The sequence below is a fragment of the Penicillium cosmopolitanum genome (genome assembly GCF_028827165.1).
Source record: "Penicillium cosmopolitanum strain IBT 29677 chromosome Unknown utg000009l:1.0-9042332.0:1.0-9050551.0, whole genome shotgun sequence".
In the NCBI taxonomy this organism is placed as follows: domain Eukaryota; kingdom Fungi; phylum Ascomycota; class Eurotiomycetes; order Eurotiales; family Aspergillaceae; genus Penicillium; species Penicillium cosmopolitanum.
In genome coordinates this window covers 7,786,427-7,800,799 of record NW_026622679.1, presented here as the reverse complement: position 1 = coordinate 7,800,799, position 14,373 = coordinate 7,786,427, and the positions used below count along the sequence as shown (strand labels likewise).

General features: G+C 48.5%; 7 protein-coding genes across 7 annotated transcripts; 4 read left to right on the top strand and 3 right to left on the bottom strand.

Moving 5' to 3' along the window:
• Positions 1 to 1,169: 1,169 nt before the first annotated feature.
• Positions 1,170 to 2,722, bottom strand: N7509_011002 (aldehyde dehydrogenase family protein; the record flags this gene model as incomplete). Its single annotated transcript, XM_056635639.1, has 3 exons — positions 1,170 to 1,453; positions 1,524 to 1,924; positions 1,980 to 2,722. 3 exons carry the CDS (start codon positions 2,720 to 2,722, stop codon positions 1,170 to 1,172), a joined length of 1,428 nt encoding a protein of 475 aa, XP_056486259.1.
• A 499-nt stretch (positions 2,723 to 3,221) lies between these two features.
• Positions 3,222 to 4,436, top strand: N7509_011001 (zinc-dependent alcohol dehydrogenase; the record flags this gene model as incomplete). Its single annotated transcript, XM_056635638.1, has 3 exons — positions 3,222 to 3,337; positions 3,390 to 3,402; positions 3,507 to 4,436. 3 exons carry the CDS (start codon positions 3,222 to 3,224, stop codon positions 4,434 to 4,436), a joined length of 1,059 nt encoding a protein of 352 aa, XP_056486258.1.
• Positions 4,437 to 5,097: 661 nt separating this feature from the next.
• N7509_011000 (histidine phosphatase family protein) lies at positions 5,098 to 5,919 on the top strand (the record flags this gene model as incomplete). Its single annotated transcript, XM_056635637.1, has 3 exons — positions 5,098 to 5,451; positions 5,514 to 5,673; positions 5,723 to 5,919. 3 exons carry the CDS (start codon positions 5,098 to 5,100, stop codon positions 5,917 to 5,919), a joined length of 711 nt encoding a protein of 236 aa, XP_056486257.1.
• Positions 5,920 to 7,062: 1,143 nt separating this feature from the next.
• On the top strand, positions 7,063 to 8,132 carry N7509_010999 (TauD/TfdA dioxygenase family protein; the record flags this gene model as incomplete). The annotated part of the gene is made up of 3 exons (XM_056635636.1): positions 7,063 to 7,209; positions 7,262 to 7,471; positions 7,527 to 8,132. 3 exons carry the CDS (start codon positions 7,063 to 7,065, stop codon positions 8,130 to 8,132), a joined length of 963 nt encoding a protein of 320 aa, XP_056486256.1.
• Positions 8,133 to 8,362: 230 nt separating this feature from the next.
• On the bottom strand, positions 8,363 to 9,921 carry glr1 (glutathione-disulfide reductase GLR1; the record flags this gene model as incomplete). The annotated part of the gene is made up of 3 exons (XM_056635635.1): positions 8,363 to 8,796; positions 8,855 to 9,687; positions 9,770 to 9,921. 3 exons carry the CDS (start codon positions 9,919 to 9,921, stop codon positions 8,363 to 8,365), a joined length of 1,419 nt encoding a protein of 472 aa, XP_056486255.1.
• A 2,429-nt stretch (positions 9,922 to 12,350) lies between these two features.
• On the top strand, positions 12,351 to 12,789 carry N7509_010997 (uncharacterized protein; the record flags this gene model as incomplete). The annotated part of the gene is made up of 3 exons (XM_056635634.1): positions 12,351 to 12,528; positions 12,592 to 12,656; positions 12,733 to 12,789. The coding sequence occupies 3 exons, from the start codon at positions 12,351 to 12,353 to the stop codon at positions 12,787 to 12,789; spliced, it is 300 nt and encodes a 99-aa protein (XP_056486254.1).
• Positions 12,790 to 13,121: 332 nt separating this feature from the next.
• N7509_010996 (Amidohydrolase 2) lies at positions 13,122 to 14,126 on the bottom strand (the record flags this gene model as incomplete). Its single annotated transcript, XM_056635633.1, has 1 exon — positions 13,122 to 14,126. The coding sequence occupies one exon, from the start codon at positions 14,124 to 14,126 to the stop codon at positions 13,122 to 13,124; it is 1,005 nt and encodes a 334-aa protein (XP_056486253.1).
• Between the last annotated feature and the right edge of the window lie 247 nt (positions 14,127 to 14,373).

Here is a 14,373-nt window from a genome sequence, read left to right as displayed (position 1 = left end):
CGCTCAGATTTCCGGGGAATAGTTTTGGATATGATCCGGTCTCCAGCTGTAGATACGGAACCCATTCTGCAAGCAGCAGGAGGCTTTCAACGGTACCAACGTTCAGAGTTGAAGGTGCCGCCAGCAGTACATCTAAGAGATGCTTCTTCAAATACTGCCAGCACTGTTGGTGGATCTCTTGATATGCCGTCTCGTCTGTTGAGGCGATGGTCAAGATGACAGTAAGAAGCAGCGGTTCGTTGATTGCTGTTCTTCGAATGTCACTTGTGGTTAGAACACCTTTAGGTGCGAGCGGACAGAATGGATGATAATTATCAGCATAGCTGTACAGTTAGTCCCCGGTCCTGCAAGGGTTGTTGTATAGGGATTTCCTTACTGATTCAACAAGCTCCGAGCCGTGTCTGTACCAAGAATGCCGATCACCAATGTCTCCGTCTCAGAAAGTGGGCGCTGCAATGTGGGGGTTTGTATGCTTTTGATGGAATTTTCACCCGAATTGACCTCATCTTTGCAAGAATGGCTATCTGGTGAGTTCCGAGTCCTTGAGTTCGTGTCTTCATGATAACGTCTCGGATCATGAGCAGCTAGCCTGGCAAGAATCTGAAGAGCATCCCCGGGATTGGTTAACTCTGCATAGATTGGGTCCTCCGATCTCTTCTCGCATTCACTGTTTCTTTGAAACTCGATTACATTTGCATCATCGCGGTTGGGGGTGGATACAGAGCTCTCCCGCCTTTGTTGTCGAGCTGAGCGTCGAAACCTTGAAAAGTCCCCTCCTCGCCGTGAACTTGCAAGAATGCACTCTTCACCCGCACGAATACATTCTAAGCAAGGCGACTTGCTTCCATCGGGCGAAGTTGTCCTTGAAGTAATCAGCATATTGGTATCACCAGTGGCGAGCGGGTGGCAACTTACGGGTCACATTTCAATTTCCGTTGACGACAGCGTTCACACGCGCGATAAAGACGAATATTCCGACTACGAGTCATCTAGACAGAGGGATTTGCAGCGAAATTTTCATCATTCTGATTCTATGAAATTTTTCTCATTCTTTCTCGTGGGGAAATTTATACGACCTCGGCATTCCCCGCAGAAGCCGCCCGAAACAGTTTAGCCGGCAAAAGACGGGGAAAACCCTCGCGTGGGGAAGGCATTTCCACGGTTCACCTTCACTTGAAATCATGCATGACTTGCACGTTGCAGTAGTGAAGAATGCCTGTTGAACCCCACTCTCCACCAATTCCACTTTCTTTGTGCCCGGAAAGCATACCCCGAGGTGTTGTCTTTGCCCAGGAGTTAATGAAAACACTCCCTGACTGAATTTGCCGTCCGACCTGCTCGGCGTGGGTTGCATCAGAATTCCAAATTGAGGCACCGAGACCAGATTTCGTGTTGTTGGCACGGGAGATAACATCTGCTTCGTTACTCCACTTGAGTACTGGTATAATGGGCCCTAAACGAGAAAGAGAACCGATTAGCCATTGCGGCCCGTGGACATCTATACAGCCTGAAAGGTTACGAACCAAATTGCTCCTCGACGACGATGCGTGAATTCTCAGGAGGGTTGTCGACGATAGCTGGCGAGAGGAAATATCCAGAGTTGCTCTCAAAAGATCTTGGTGGTAGTGCAAAGGTGTAGCCATTGACTTCAGTGTCAGCGATAAGCTCTTGTACTCGTTGACGCTGCATCTCGTTCTGCATAGGCCCCATCGTCGTGCTCTTATTTGTGGCTTCGCCAACCTGAATCATCGATGCAGCCTTCACCATGGCATCCAGGAATGGCTGGTAAATATCCTCGTGCACATACACTCTCTTGATAGCAACGCACACTTGGCCAGAGAACACAAAACAACCTTGGACAACTTCTGAGGCTGTATTTTCGATGTCGACGTTGGGGAAAACAATAGCCGGGTCATTACCGCCACTATAAAACGAATGTTAGTATAGTTTGTGGTTGGAGAGGATTCAAATATGCCTACAGCTCTAGAGTCACACGCTTCATCGTACCGGCAGCTGACTGCATGATCTTTTTTCCAGTGGCGCTGGATCCAGTAAACGAGATTTTGTGGATGTTAGGATGGCTCACAAGTGCAGGTCCAAGAAAATCCTCGCCCCCAAGGACCTGGATCACACCGGGCGGGAAGAAAAGTTGCGCCAACTCCACTAATTTCAGTGCAGAGTAAGGTGTGAATGGCGAAGGTTTCACAATAATGCAGCAACCACTTAGGACTGCTGCAAGAATCTTGCCCATGGATAAGACGACAGGAAAGTTCCAAGGGCAGATGGCAGCAACTACTCCCACGGGAACATGGCGTGTCGTGATAATTCGATGGTCATCTTCGATCCGTTCTTCGGGAATGCGCAATTGCAAGTGATGGTCAAACAACGAAATCACTTCATTTGCCTCACCAGCTGCCAAGGCGCGAGTCTTACCACATTCCGCCATAAGAAGTGTGGTGAAATTCTCACAGTATCCTTTGTAAGACTCCTTCCACTGGCTGATCTTCTCAACTCTCTCTTCAATCGGAGTGCTCGACCAGACTTTGAAGGCATCATTCGCAGATTGCACAGCCTCCTCCACATCGTTCGTGGTGGCCACTGGCCAATCCCACAGCTTCTTTTCCGTGGATGGATCAGTTCCATATTTAAATTTGAATGCACTACGGCATTCCCCATTCACAACATTGAAAAAGGTTTCGAAGGTGTAATCGGAACTTCCCATGGTTGGCTGGAATAGACTAGAAGAATACTGCTTGAAGATGGAAATATTGAAAGAACTGAGCGAGAAAATTGGAAGAACTAGTAGAGATTTAAATTAGTTCGACCAGCTATGACGGGACTTATGCTAGAGTAGAATGGAGTCATCTTTAGCCGTTCCCGGAAAATGTTCGACCGGGTGGAACCCCGGGTGAGGACGGAAATGGACTTAAATGGCAATTGCTGATATTTAAAGCGATATGGTATCTGTAGCCATGGACTTGCGAAATTTCGGCTTTCACTCGTCTGCTGCCACGGTTATAGTTGACTAAGGGTCTGAGCGGCGCTAGTCGGTTCAAGATGGAAAATGACGGTAGTGATAATTGATATATGATAGCCTTTAGAACCTACTTCAGTGCAAATCTTAGTATCTCAGAAATAAGAAACAAAATTTCAGAAGTTGTCTTTTCTCTGTACCATCGTCATCCTTTTTTGCTTCTGCCCAACGAAGCAAAGCCCCTGGAATGGACATCCCAAAGACACACAAGGCCCTTGTCTACGACAAGCCAGGTGATATATCCACCAATGTTGTGGATGTCGAAACTCCAACTCCGGGGCCCGGAGAGGTGTTGGTGAAGATGTATGATTTCCATTATCCCCTCGCTGGATCCAATACTCATTTTCAAATATAGTACCCATTCTGGTGTATGTCATTCAGATCTTAGTCTGATGACAAATACAGTAAGCTGCATCCCTTAATAATATAAATGTAAACGTATATATTCTTTCATAATACTGATTACCGACAGTGGAAATTCCTACCCGAACCCATCAAGAGTGGCCAAGTTGGTGGGCACGAAGGTGTCGGCATTGTGGCCCAGATGGGTCCATCTAGTGACGTCTCAGGTGTCCGTATTGGTGACCGCGTCGGAATCAAATGGATAGCCTTCGCCTGTGGAAATTGTGCTGCTTGTCTCTCTGGTGCAGATGGTGTCTGTGTAAACCAGAAGGTTTCTGGCTTCACATGGCCAGGAACATTCCAGCAATTTGTTCTCGCCCCCGCCCACTATGTCACTCCCATTCCAGATGGGCTGTCAAGCGAAATGGCCGCACCACTACTGTGTGGCGGAGTGACAGTCTACTCAGCCCTCAAGAAAAGCAAGGCTAAGTCAGGGGACTGGGTCGTCATTGCTGGGGCTGGCGGTGGGCTTGGCCATCTGGGAGTGCAGCTTGGGAGCCGAGGGATGGGGTTCAAAATCATTGGACTGGATATCGGATCTAAAGAGGAATTTGTCAAAGGATGCGGTGCCGAGGTATTTATCGATATCACCAAATGCTCTACTGGCGATCGAGGCAAAAGCGCTACCGAAATGGTTTTGGCTGCCACTGGAGGTGCTGGGGCTTCGGCGGTGGTTATTTGCAGTGCCAGCAATGCCGCATATGCACAAGGATTGGACTTCCTGAAGTTCAATGGAACTTTGGTTTGTGTTGGTGTTCCTGGCGATCCACAACCAATCGAAAACGCCTGTCCTCATATCATGGTCTCGAAGCAGCTGAGAATCGTCGGCAGTACTGTCGGTAATCGGAGAGATGCTATTGAAACACTTGATATGGCAAAACGAGTTGTCTCTACTCCATTCCAGGTGGAAAAAGTGCAGAGTATTGACCGCGTCTTTGAGGAAATGAGGGGTGGGAGGTTGCAGGGTCGAGTTTTGTTAGATCTCCAATCGTGGGCCTGAGGCTACAAATATCTCCACTTCAAGTTCAAATGCAAGTTACAGCAACGAAAGAAGCTCGGTGTAATAAATTACAATTTAAACTAGATTTGCCGGTTGTATATTTAATTTATTGCAATGTGGCCTTCACAAAGGTTCAAATGTACTAGGTACTATATAAGTCAACAAAGATTATGCTTTTCGTTGGACGGAAATGATATCTTCAACTTGAAGTTGGTTAAAAACACCCTCGACTTTAAGTTCCACAGTATTAATATAATTGACCACGAGACACTTACTCATAAATTGAATCTATCGAATGTGTACTACCCTAGGCGCCTGTGGTGGCGACTATCCCCTTTTCTACTAAGCTCCGGCGAAAGCACCGGAGCTCCGTCTTGCTCTCCCATGGACTTGGCATCATATCATGTGAGTCAACCACTATAGTGATTTGGCCCTCGCAGATTTGACATAATGTCTCAGCCTCACCAGCACCTCCGAGATTGCTTGCCATCAGCGAATCCCCGTCCTGGACTTTGGGCCTCTGGGAGCATAGCGAACTACTATTATTGGCACGAGCGAGGTCCCTTTTCTTTGTCCGACTCTTCCCTCCAAAAATACTTAAATAAAACCCAACCACTTATATCCCAGCGAGTGAAAACCGACTCGGGCGGTTCCGCGAGATATGTCACCAATTGTTCACTGTGTGCGCCACGCGCAAGGAGTCCATAATCTCAGTCATGCAAGCCACCATTTACCTGATCCTGACCTAACACCTCTGGGAGAAGAGCAAGCTCGGGAACTGGCTGCTAGCTTCTCTTCATCAAGAAATATTCAATTGATTCTGGCATCACCATTGCGACGCACGATTCAGACCGCGCTTTTGGCGTTCCCTGGAATGCAGGTGGTTGCCTGGCCAGATTTGCAGGAAGCAAGTGATCTTATCTGTGACACAGGGAGTGACCTGCTCAATATCAAGGCCGAATTTGAGAAATCACCGGTAGATCTCTCTTTGGTAGAGCCGGGTTGGCACATCAAGGTACGCTTCTGACGTCTAATCTGTTTGACTTGGCTGGGGCTAACCAAGCCTCGTAAATATAGCAAGGAAAATGGGCCCCGGTCGCAGCAAGGCTCTTGGAAAGAGCTCAATCGGCACGACAGTGGCTGAGCCAGCGACCCGAGAAGGAGATCGTGGTGGTTTCACATGGCTGCTTTCTGCATTTTCTTACAAATGACTGGGTGAATGCCGTTAATTCACATGGTAGGTTGTATTTTCTCGCATAATATTGTCCCGTGCTAACCCATCATAGCAACGGGCTGGACCAATACTGAGTTTCGTTCCTTTACTTTTGCACATGAGGAGGAGAAAACGCCAGCTCTGTGTGAGACTATAGAATCTAGGGAAAGACGAGGGTTAGGACCAGTTTCCCCGACCGAAAAACAACAGCTGGAGCTGCAGCAGACGACACTTGAAACTTGGATCAAATGGGGTGTCATATTGGCGTAGATACTAGACCATCGAGTGTTCTCATCAATAAGTTTTTCTCTGTACATAAAAGCAGGAAGCCTCTTCGGCCTCTTGGATCTCAGCCCATGGAAGAAAATATTTCGAGCTATTTCTTACACTAATATTATAATAATCTCTCATCAAGGAAGTCTGTTTCACTACTAGGTATGTTCATTGAGATAGCAATACACTTGCTCAAAATTTCTAGTCACTATTGACACCAGGTTTGAAAAGATATCGATCATGAAGTAGCCGAAGTCATATTCTCTGTGTCTCTATACTCTTCCACGGCTACCGATATTTGACTTAAACAAAACAACATAGGGCAATTATTTCGAGCCGTGCACAAGTGAAGACCAATAATACGTTCATGGGCTGAGTCAATTATAATCTTAACCTCGGAAATGTCATAATTTGATGCATTCCTGGCTAATGGCCTCAGAAGATACTTTTGAATAAAGAGTTCTCGCGTCCACGGGTTACACTGTCCACCACCCGGAAGCAACTCAAAAAGGGAACGATCTCCACGTAGGCGATTATAGCTGTGACCAATACAATCAATAATCATTTGAATATAAAAAGCGTTTATTAATTTTCTATTGTATGCTTGCGTATCAGTATTTGCAGCATGGGTCAGGGTGGACCAGATTGTCCTTTTTCATCTCCGCCTTGTACTTACTGAATAGCGTGATGTCCCTATAATAGTAAGATCGAGAAGGAACACATTCATTGTCAACTAATCCGAATAATGCAGGAGTACTGTGTAGACTAATAATACTAGTATTTATTTTCCTGGCTTATTCTTAAAATCGACAATTGCCAACAGCTTCGCGATCGGATCTCGGGAGTAGATGGGTAAAGATAACGTTAACTCCAGCCGAGGAACTTTATCAAAAGTCGATCACAAAACTGCGGAGAATCATACAATACGGCTAAAGACGGTTCTGAGGACGGTGTTCCTTTTCGCATCCGCTTTTGATGGGCTTTGATTCTCGTCCGAAGTCATGATACATAACAAAGTATTTAAGTACACGGTGGGTTGAGTATCGATGAGTATTACTTATGAAGATTAGACATCTAAGCAAACCCCATTATATTACTGTCATCTTAAAGACCGATATTTCAGAAACTATTTCACTCGCAATGACTGTTGCAAAGAAAGAAGGGCCTTTTTCTTTCATCTCTGTCAAAGAGCTGCACCCGACTTTCGCTGCAGAGATTAGTGGTGTGGATTTCTCCTTGCCTCTCTCTGACGAGGTGTTTAGAGAGATATTCCAGGCAGTTACGAAAGTGAGCAGCTTATCAACATTGTCTTGTACCGAAGTTAATAAAAACATCACAGTACGGAGTTGTCATTTTCCGCACCACTGGTCTGACCGATGAGGCCCATATCGAGTTCTCCCGAAAGTTTGGGGAGCTCGATGATGTGAAGCCGTACATTGCTGCTGGTCGAAAGAATCGTCTCAGATATCCCGAATTGTTTGACGTTAGTAATGTTGAGCTTGATGGAACCATCCTCGACGCTGACAGTGCCCGAGGACAAGCAAATAGAGTATGCTAAGTCAAGGCTTTGATGGAGCGCATATGTTGACCATTGATAATCACAGGGCAATGATCTATTCCACGTGGACTCTAGCTTCAATCCCCGCCGTGCTGGATATTCTCTTCTTTTAGCCCACGAGCTTCCACCGCAGGGGATGGGAGGTCACACAGCATTCGCAGATACGAGAACCGCGTTTGACGAGCTGCCAACTGATCTCAAAGAGAAACTGGTGAGAAATGACTATATTGCTTGTCATTCAATGCACCACTCGCGCAAAATGGCCGCACCTGAAGCCTTCGCTCATATCAACCCGCTTGATTATCCGATGGGCCGGCACAGACTGGTTCAGCGCCACGAGACCTCTGATCGCATGAATTTGTACATCGCAGCTCATGTGCACCACATCGAGGGACTCGAGCCAGATGAGTCTCAAGCGCTTATCGATAAGTTGTTTCAGCATGCTACGCGTGAAGAAAATACAGTGGAGATTGAGTGGCAGGCGCCTGGGGATTTGGTTATCTGGGACAATACTTGTACGATGCACCGAGCGGTTGGCGGTCCATTTCTCCGTAAATATAAGCGGGATATGAGACGGACAACTGTACATGACTCCAGCTCACAGGCATGGGGTTTGAATGAGCATACCAACGTTCGAGTAGGAATGCCCTAAGCTCATTTCCGATGAGCGAGGAAGATGACCAGCTCTTATCTGTTTTGTAGATAATACCACGAGAAATCCATTCTTACAATTTTGTCATACGATCAGCATTTTCGGTCAAAAGGTTCGGGGATCAATTGTACTAAGCCTGTCGTATTCATGTTTATTATCTATTTTCAGTCACGATTCAAGTTCACAGACAGTGCTGTCCATGTAGGGTAGAATTGGCGATGACGAAAGATCTACCGCAAGGTAACCAGCTCCTCGGCGCTAGTTGGGTGGATAGCGACACAGCTATCAAAGTCCTGCTTGGTAGCACCCATCTTCACGGCGACGCCGAATCCCTGCAGCATCTCACCAACACCAAGACCCAGAATGTGCAGGCCGACAACCTTTTCTTGAGGACCAGCACAGATGATCTTCATCTCCGTGGGGTTCTTGGGCTTCTCCTCGGCGGGTAGAACGTCATAGAACATGGCAGTGAACTTGGTATGGTAGATCTTGATCTTGTCGTCGCCGTAGCGTTGGCGGGCCTCGGGCTCGGTGAGACCGACAACACCAACCTCCGGGTGGGAGAAGACGACAGTCGGGATGTTCTCATACGAGATCTTGGAGTGCTTGAGCTCAGGAGGACCGAAGATACGGTTGCCCAGCTGGCGACCGGCGGCAATGGCAACTATCGCACGTGTTAGAATATCATACTCTTGACTATAGGGTAGTGAGGTGGTACATACCGGGTGTGAGTTCAGCCTGGCCGGTAACATCACCAATGGCGTAGACTCCCTCAACAGAAGTGTTCTGGTACTCGTCGACAACAATGTGGCCGCTAGGGTTCAGCTTAATGCCGGGGATGTCAATGTGCAGGTCCTCGACCTCGGGAGCACGACCAACAGCCCACAGGAGCTCGTTGACCTCCAACTCAGAACCGTCGTGACTGATCAACTTGATCAGACGATCCTTGCCCTTGCCGTCACGGATAAGCTTAACCTCCTTGAAGCCAGAGTGGTTGCGGTGAAGCTTGACACCGGCCGCATCGTAACGATCAGTCATGGTCTTCTGAACCATAGGGTCGAACTTGCGCAAGAAGTGCTCGCCGCGGATGAACATGTGAGTCTCGACATCTGCGGCATTCATCACACCGGCCAACTCGACGGCGATGTAGCCAGCACCGACAACAGCAACCTTGGGAGGGAGCTCTTCGAGCTCGAAGAAGCCATCGCTAGTGATACCGTGCTCGGCACCGGGCACCTTGGGAACATTGGGACGGCCACCGGTAGCGATCAGAATGTGCGGCGCAGTGAAGCGGGACACGCTGCCGTCCTCATTGGCAACCTCGATCACCTTAGACTCAACGAAGCGAGCGCGGCCGTGGACAAGGTCGATACCTTCCCGACCCCAGTTGCGCTCATAGATACCATTCAATCGCTTGATAACGGCATCACGGGTGTTTTTGAAGTGGGTATAATCAAACTTGACCTTCTCGGGGATATCATAGCCGTAGTGCTTGCCAACCTCGAGCATCTCGTTGATGGTCGCGAAGTTCCAGGTCATCTTCTTGGGAACGCAACTAGACGTTCCGGTCAGCATTGGATATTCTTGCAGTGGATCTATCATGATCGACACAACGATTCTTGCAATGGAGAACCCACCCAACGTTGACGCAGGTACCGCCAGACCGGCCACTTTCCACGATCAAGGTCTTTGCGCCGTACCAGCCGGCTGCGCGGCGACCGCTGCCGCTACCACCGCTGCCACCACCCAGGACAATGTAATCATATTGCTGAACGTCGACGGGAGCCATTGTTGAATATGTCTTGCTCTCAAGGGAAGGAGAAGAGGAAAAATGACGGGTAATTGAAGAAAGACGAGAGCTCGGAGCAGTTGAGCTGGAGGGCGAAGAGAAGGGCTTCAGGGTAGCCAGGGTAGCCAGGGTTCGATTTACGGTCAGTCGACCGATGTGAATGTGCTTGCCGGGGCACCGAATTAAGGAAGAGCTGCGAAGGCTGCGAGAGGATGTGGGGAGGGAGCGGAAAAGCATGGAGGAGGGGTAGTATTCGTATTTACAAGGAGGGGAAGAAATGAGCTGACAAAAAAAGGTGGTGACGATATCGGGCTTCGATACGCGCCGAAATACGTGGACGCATTGAGATGCCTGAGCGCCTGATTGCTCATCACACGTGATTATAAATCAGGTAGACCGGGATGGGCCGGGCATACCCTAGGGTGGGCATAGTGTATGTACAATCTAGAGTACTCCGTAAAGTAGTTTAGGCCCGGGTATTTCAGTGCCTCGGCATTTCGGGATTGGAGAGATAGTAAAGTATATGTAGATTTCGTCTTATATAGGTTATCCCTTAAGTATTGAACGGTAGAAGATAAATGAATGTGAACATGGCACCGAGCAAAGCTTGAGGTATCTGCCATGTATAAAAGTGTTGCTGTACTGGCAAACTATTGCAGCCATGAATTCAGATTTGTTGAGACAAGAAAATGGGAAATGAATGGGTGGGTTGTTTATTCAGTGACGCTTCGAGCTCGCCAATTGAACGGCGTCACGGTTGAACATGATCGATATATTCATGATGATGTGGGAGGTGTGATGAGGTGTGATGAGGTATTCTGTTCCCCAAAGCGGAAACACATATCTGAGACACCGCATGAAGTGGCTGATGCCACTCTGCGAGGGTTTGCCACTCGGACGTCCCTTTGGAGCGTTCACAGGCCAGGCGTGCTCTCCATCTAATGGCGGACAAAGGAGAGGGGGACCACATGGTATCGGAGGCTTTGTAGGTTTCGACCGCAGAGTGCATAGTCGTCATTCCCGATTCTAGACGGCGAGAATGCGATGAGTGTGCCGACATTTGGCCAGGACAACACTTAGTCTCGTAGCAGCGACCGAGTATGCGCAAGATCTGAAGGGGACCCAGGCGTCGGGGAGGAAAGACTTTGAGAATTGTGCTTGTGCTGTTGAATGAATCAGATATGGCTGAGGCATTGTATGCATTTGATCCTTCGGTGCGCACGGGGAGGTGGTGTTCTCTTCACGTTAGGCTGTTCAGTTGAGGCGGAATCTGGGGTATCCGGACAAGAACAGCCCACTAGTGGGAGTATGCGATGACGGCGAAGGAGATGAAGCAGATGCAGAGCGGAATATAGACGTTGCGTTCCATGTCGGCGGGGTTGGAGTGTTTCATTGTTTGGTATGATCGAGGTGGTGTGTAATAAAGGAGAGTGTTCAAGTTTGAATGAGAGGGGAACCCCCAGGTCAGGCGGGAGGGGCCACTGTATTATGATTGTCTGATGAACTTCAACGATTGGAGTGGAGACGCTTAGTTATCAAGATCCTGGCTAATCGTTGGGCTCAACAAATGCCCCGTTGACGTGTGATCGTTTTCATTGGCCACTGCCCGATGAGTGACGACGTGGTCCAGTGGCGGGCGCTGTTTCGAGCAGGGGTTCACACCGCTACCAGGCAGATTGGCGCTGGAGTAACTAATGCTCGTACTAACAAGTACTCCTACTCGTACTCGTAGTACATAGTAGATCGGATTCCCCGCATTCGAGGGTGCTGAGTACCTGCAGTAGCCCTCGGCCGACCCCGGTGCACAGATAGGAACTGGATCTATGAACCCTTGGGAACCCACGGAAAATCAATCTTAACACAATGCGCTTTATTACATTTATCGTATCAAAGCATTAGCCCTACAAGATGTTGAGCAGTCTCCAAACCAACCCGATCTATCAATCATAACTCCATAGTTGGTGTACTCGACAAGATCGCACATGACGCATCATATGGTATACCCCTTAGAAAGACCCTGGTATCCAAGGATAAACCCAGCGAGGAAACAAACATGGGAGGAGGGATAATAAAGTAAAACAAAACCACGCATAATTAACTTTACTCTGCAACGCGCACGAGCGGCCCTTGTTTACAACGCCTCCGACATTCGCGACTCAAGAAGAATGTAAGGGGATGAGCCAACCACCGCAACTCAGCCAATCATGGTACCTCATACTCGCCTCCATGCCTCTGCAGAAGGGGGAGATTGGTTAATGAAGTAAGGAATTTCCCAGCATCGCGAACTTGAAGACCCTTCGTAGTTCAGCGTGGCTCAAGCGGACTCGTTGAATTCTACAAACTTGAACTCCTCCCAGTATACCTCGACTGATCATATCCTCGCAACGACAATAACGACCTAATCCAAACGCACCCTCCCACCAGTCAACATGCGCGTCTCTGCTACCATCCTCGCCCTAGCTACCACTCTGGCCTTGGGTTCAGCCGCCAAGATTAACATGAGCTGCAAGTTCGCATCCGATCACACTGGCATGGTTCAGACACCCTACTGCTGCCGCGGTTTGAAGGCAAATGAGAATAACCCCAAGATCAATGAGGCCACCGACTGTATGCTTTGCCCTGCAGATGTATTTGCCAATGTGCTTCTCAAGATACTAACTCCAAGAATAGGCAAAGCGCTGTCGCAGCCCCAGCTGTGCGAGGACCAGTCTCGACCCGCTTGCTGCTACGAGATTGTAAGTCAGACCGAATGAAAAATAAATATCAAGATACCAGTTACTAGGGCTAACTATTATTTCTTCAATGTGATAGGGACCCAAGAAGATTTGTACCTCGCACGTTCTCTTCCAGGATGCAAAGGATATCTAAGGCAAGGCGGATAGAGAATCAGGGTCATGTTAATCGTGCGCATGAGTTTCGTTCAACCGCAAGATACCTTGTTCAATGTCAATAATTTCCATTGAATCGATATCGGAATCACATAGCAATGAGAGAGTTCTTAGTCTTGTATCCATGAAATCCGTGATATACGTTTATACTTGAATGTAGTCAATCAAAAATGTCGTTATATTTTGGCTAGTTCTCGCCAAAGCCAGCCGCTACCTGGTATAGAAATAAATGCTGAAATGCAACACAAAGACGCCAAGTCATGCCCCAAAAAAATGCTATATACAGTCCCATTTTGCAGGACTCAATCATGCTCATGCTGAAGTAGATTCCACTCCCAGCATTCGCTCTGTGTTCCTCCGAAACAGCTTCTCTGCCAGTCCGGGTTCGTGGACGCAGAGATCCAAGCACCATTCTGTAAAAGGGCTAATGTCAACACCAGTAAAACGAGTATGCGGCCAGTCAGTAGCGTAGATCACTCGGTCGGGGGCGGCAGACAGGAATTCTCGGGCCATGGCCTTCAGGTCACGCATCCCAGCATCCTTGGTCAAACGGTAGGGGGCGGACACCTTGATGTAGGTGCTCCCAGTACGGATCAGGGAGATCAATGAGCTGAAGCCGGGAAGTGCGTATGGGTCAAAGGGAGATTCGTCCTTGTACAAGGATATGGGGGAAAGTTCGGGGCTGCCGAAGTGGTCGATGCAGAAAGTAACACCAAGATGAGGAACGATGGATTCGAGCATGGGGATCATCTTGAGAGGCACGTATACCTCGATCATCCAGTTACGGGGACGGGCAATATCGGCATGGCGTTTTAATGTTGCTTCCAACTCGCTTTGTTCCATGATCTTGCCAACTGACTGTAGGTTGACTCGTAAACCCCGGACGCCAAGGGTGTGCCATTCGTCTAGGGTCTCCTGGGTAATGGTATCAGGGTCAACAACCACGACAGCACGACCTCGAGAGGGGCCTAGTTTGGCCAGAGCAGCCAACATGCATGAGTTGTCGGTGCCGTAGATAGAGGGCTGCACAAAGACGAGGTTCTCGACTCCAATAGTCGACTCGAAGTTCAAGGCATCTTCTAGGGTATGGATAGATGGCTGGTATACAGCAGACTTCGAGATAGGAAACCGCTCTGGTTCCACGACATGCATATGACTATCCCATGATTTCAGGGGAACTCTTTGCTTGACAGGTAACTTGACAGGTGCAGCACCATGGGACGCACGACGATCAAATCGAGGCGAAGGGGCTCCCGTGAGAGAGATACGTGGAGGGCTCCCCAGAATTTGAGAAGGAGGCTGAGTTGAAGTAAGCATGGTGTCAACAAAGGTTGATATCGCACGTGAAAGGGCTTCAGGAAGGGACAAAAATGGAGAGAGAGGAGTGAAGCCTCTGGCATCCGCACTTACCGATGACCAGGCACTGATACAACTGGGTCTCAACCTCAGGGCAGTTCTGACCGGCAACATGCCGTCGAAGGGATCGGCCAACGTCCGTAGGGGCCTTCAAAGCAGGAAAACTTGAATCATCTAAAAAAATCTGCCGCGTGTTGTCCAACACGGT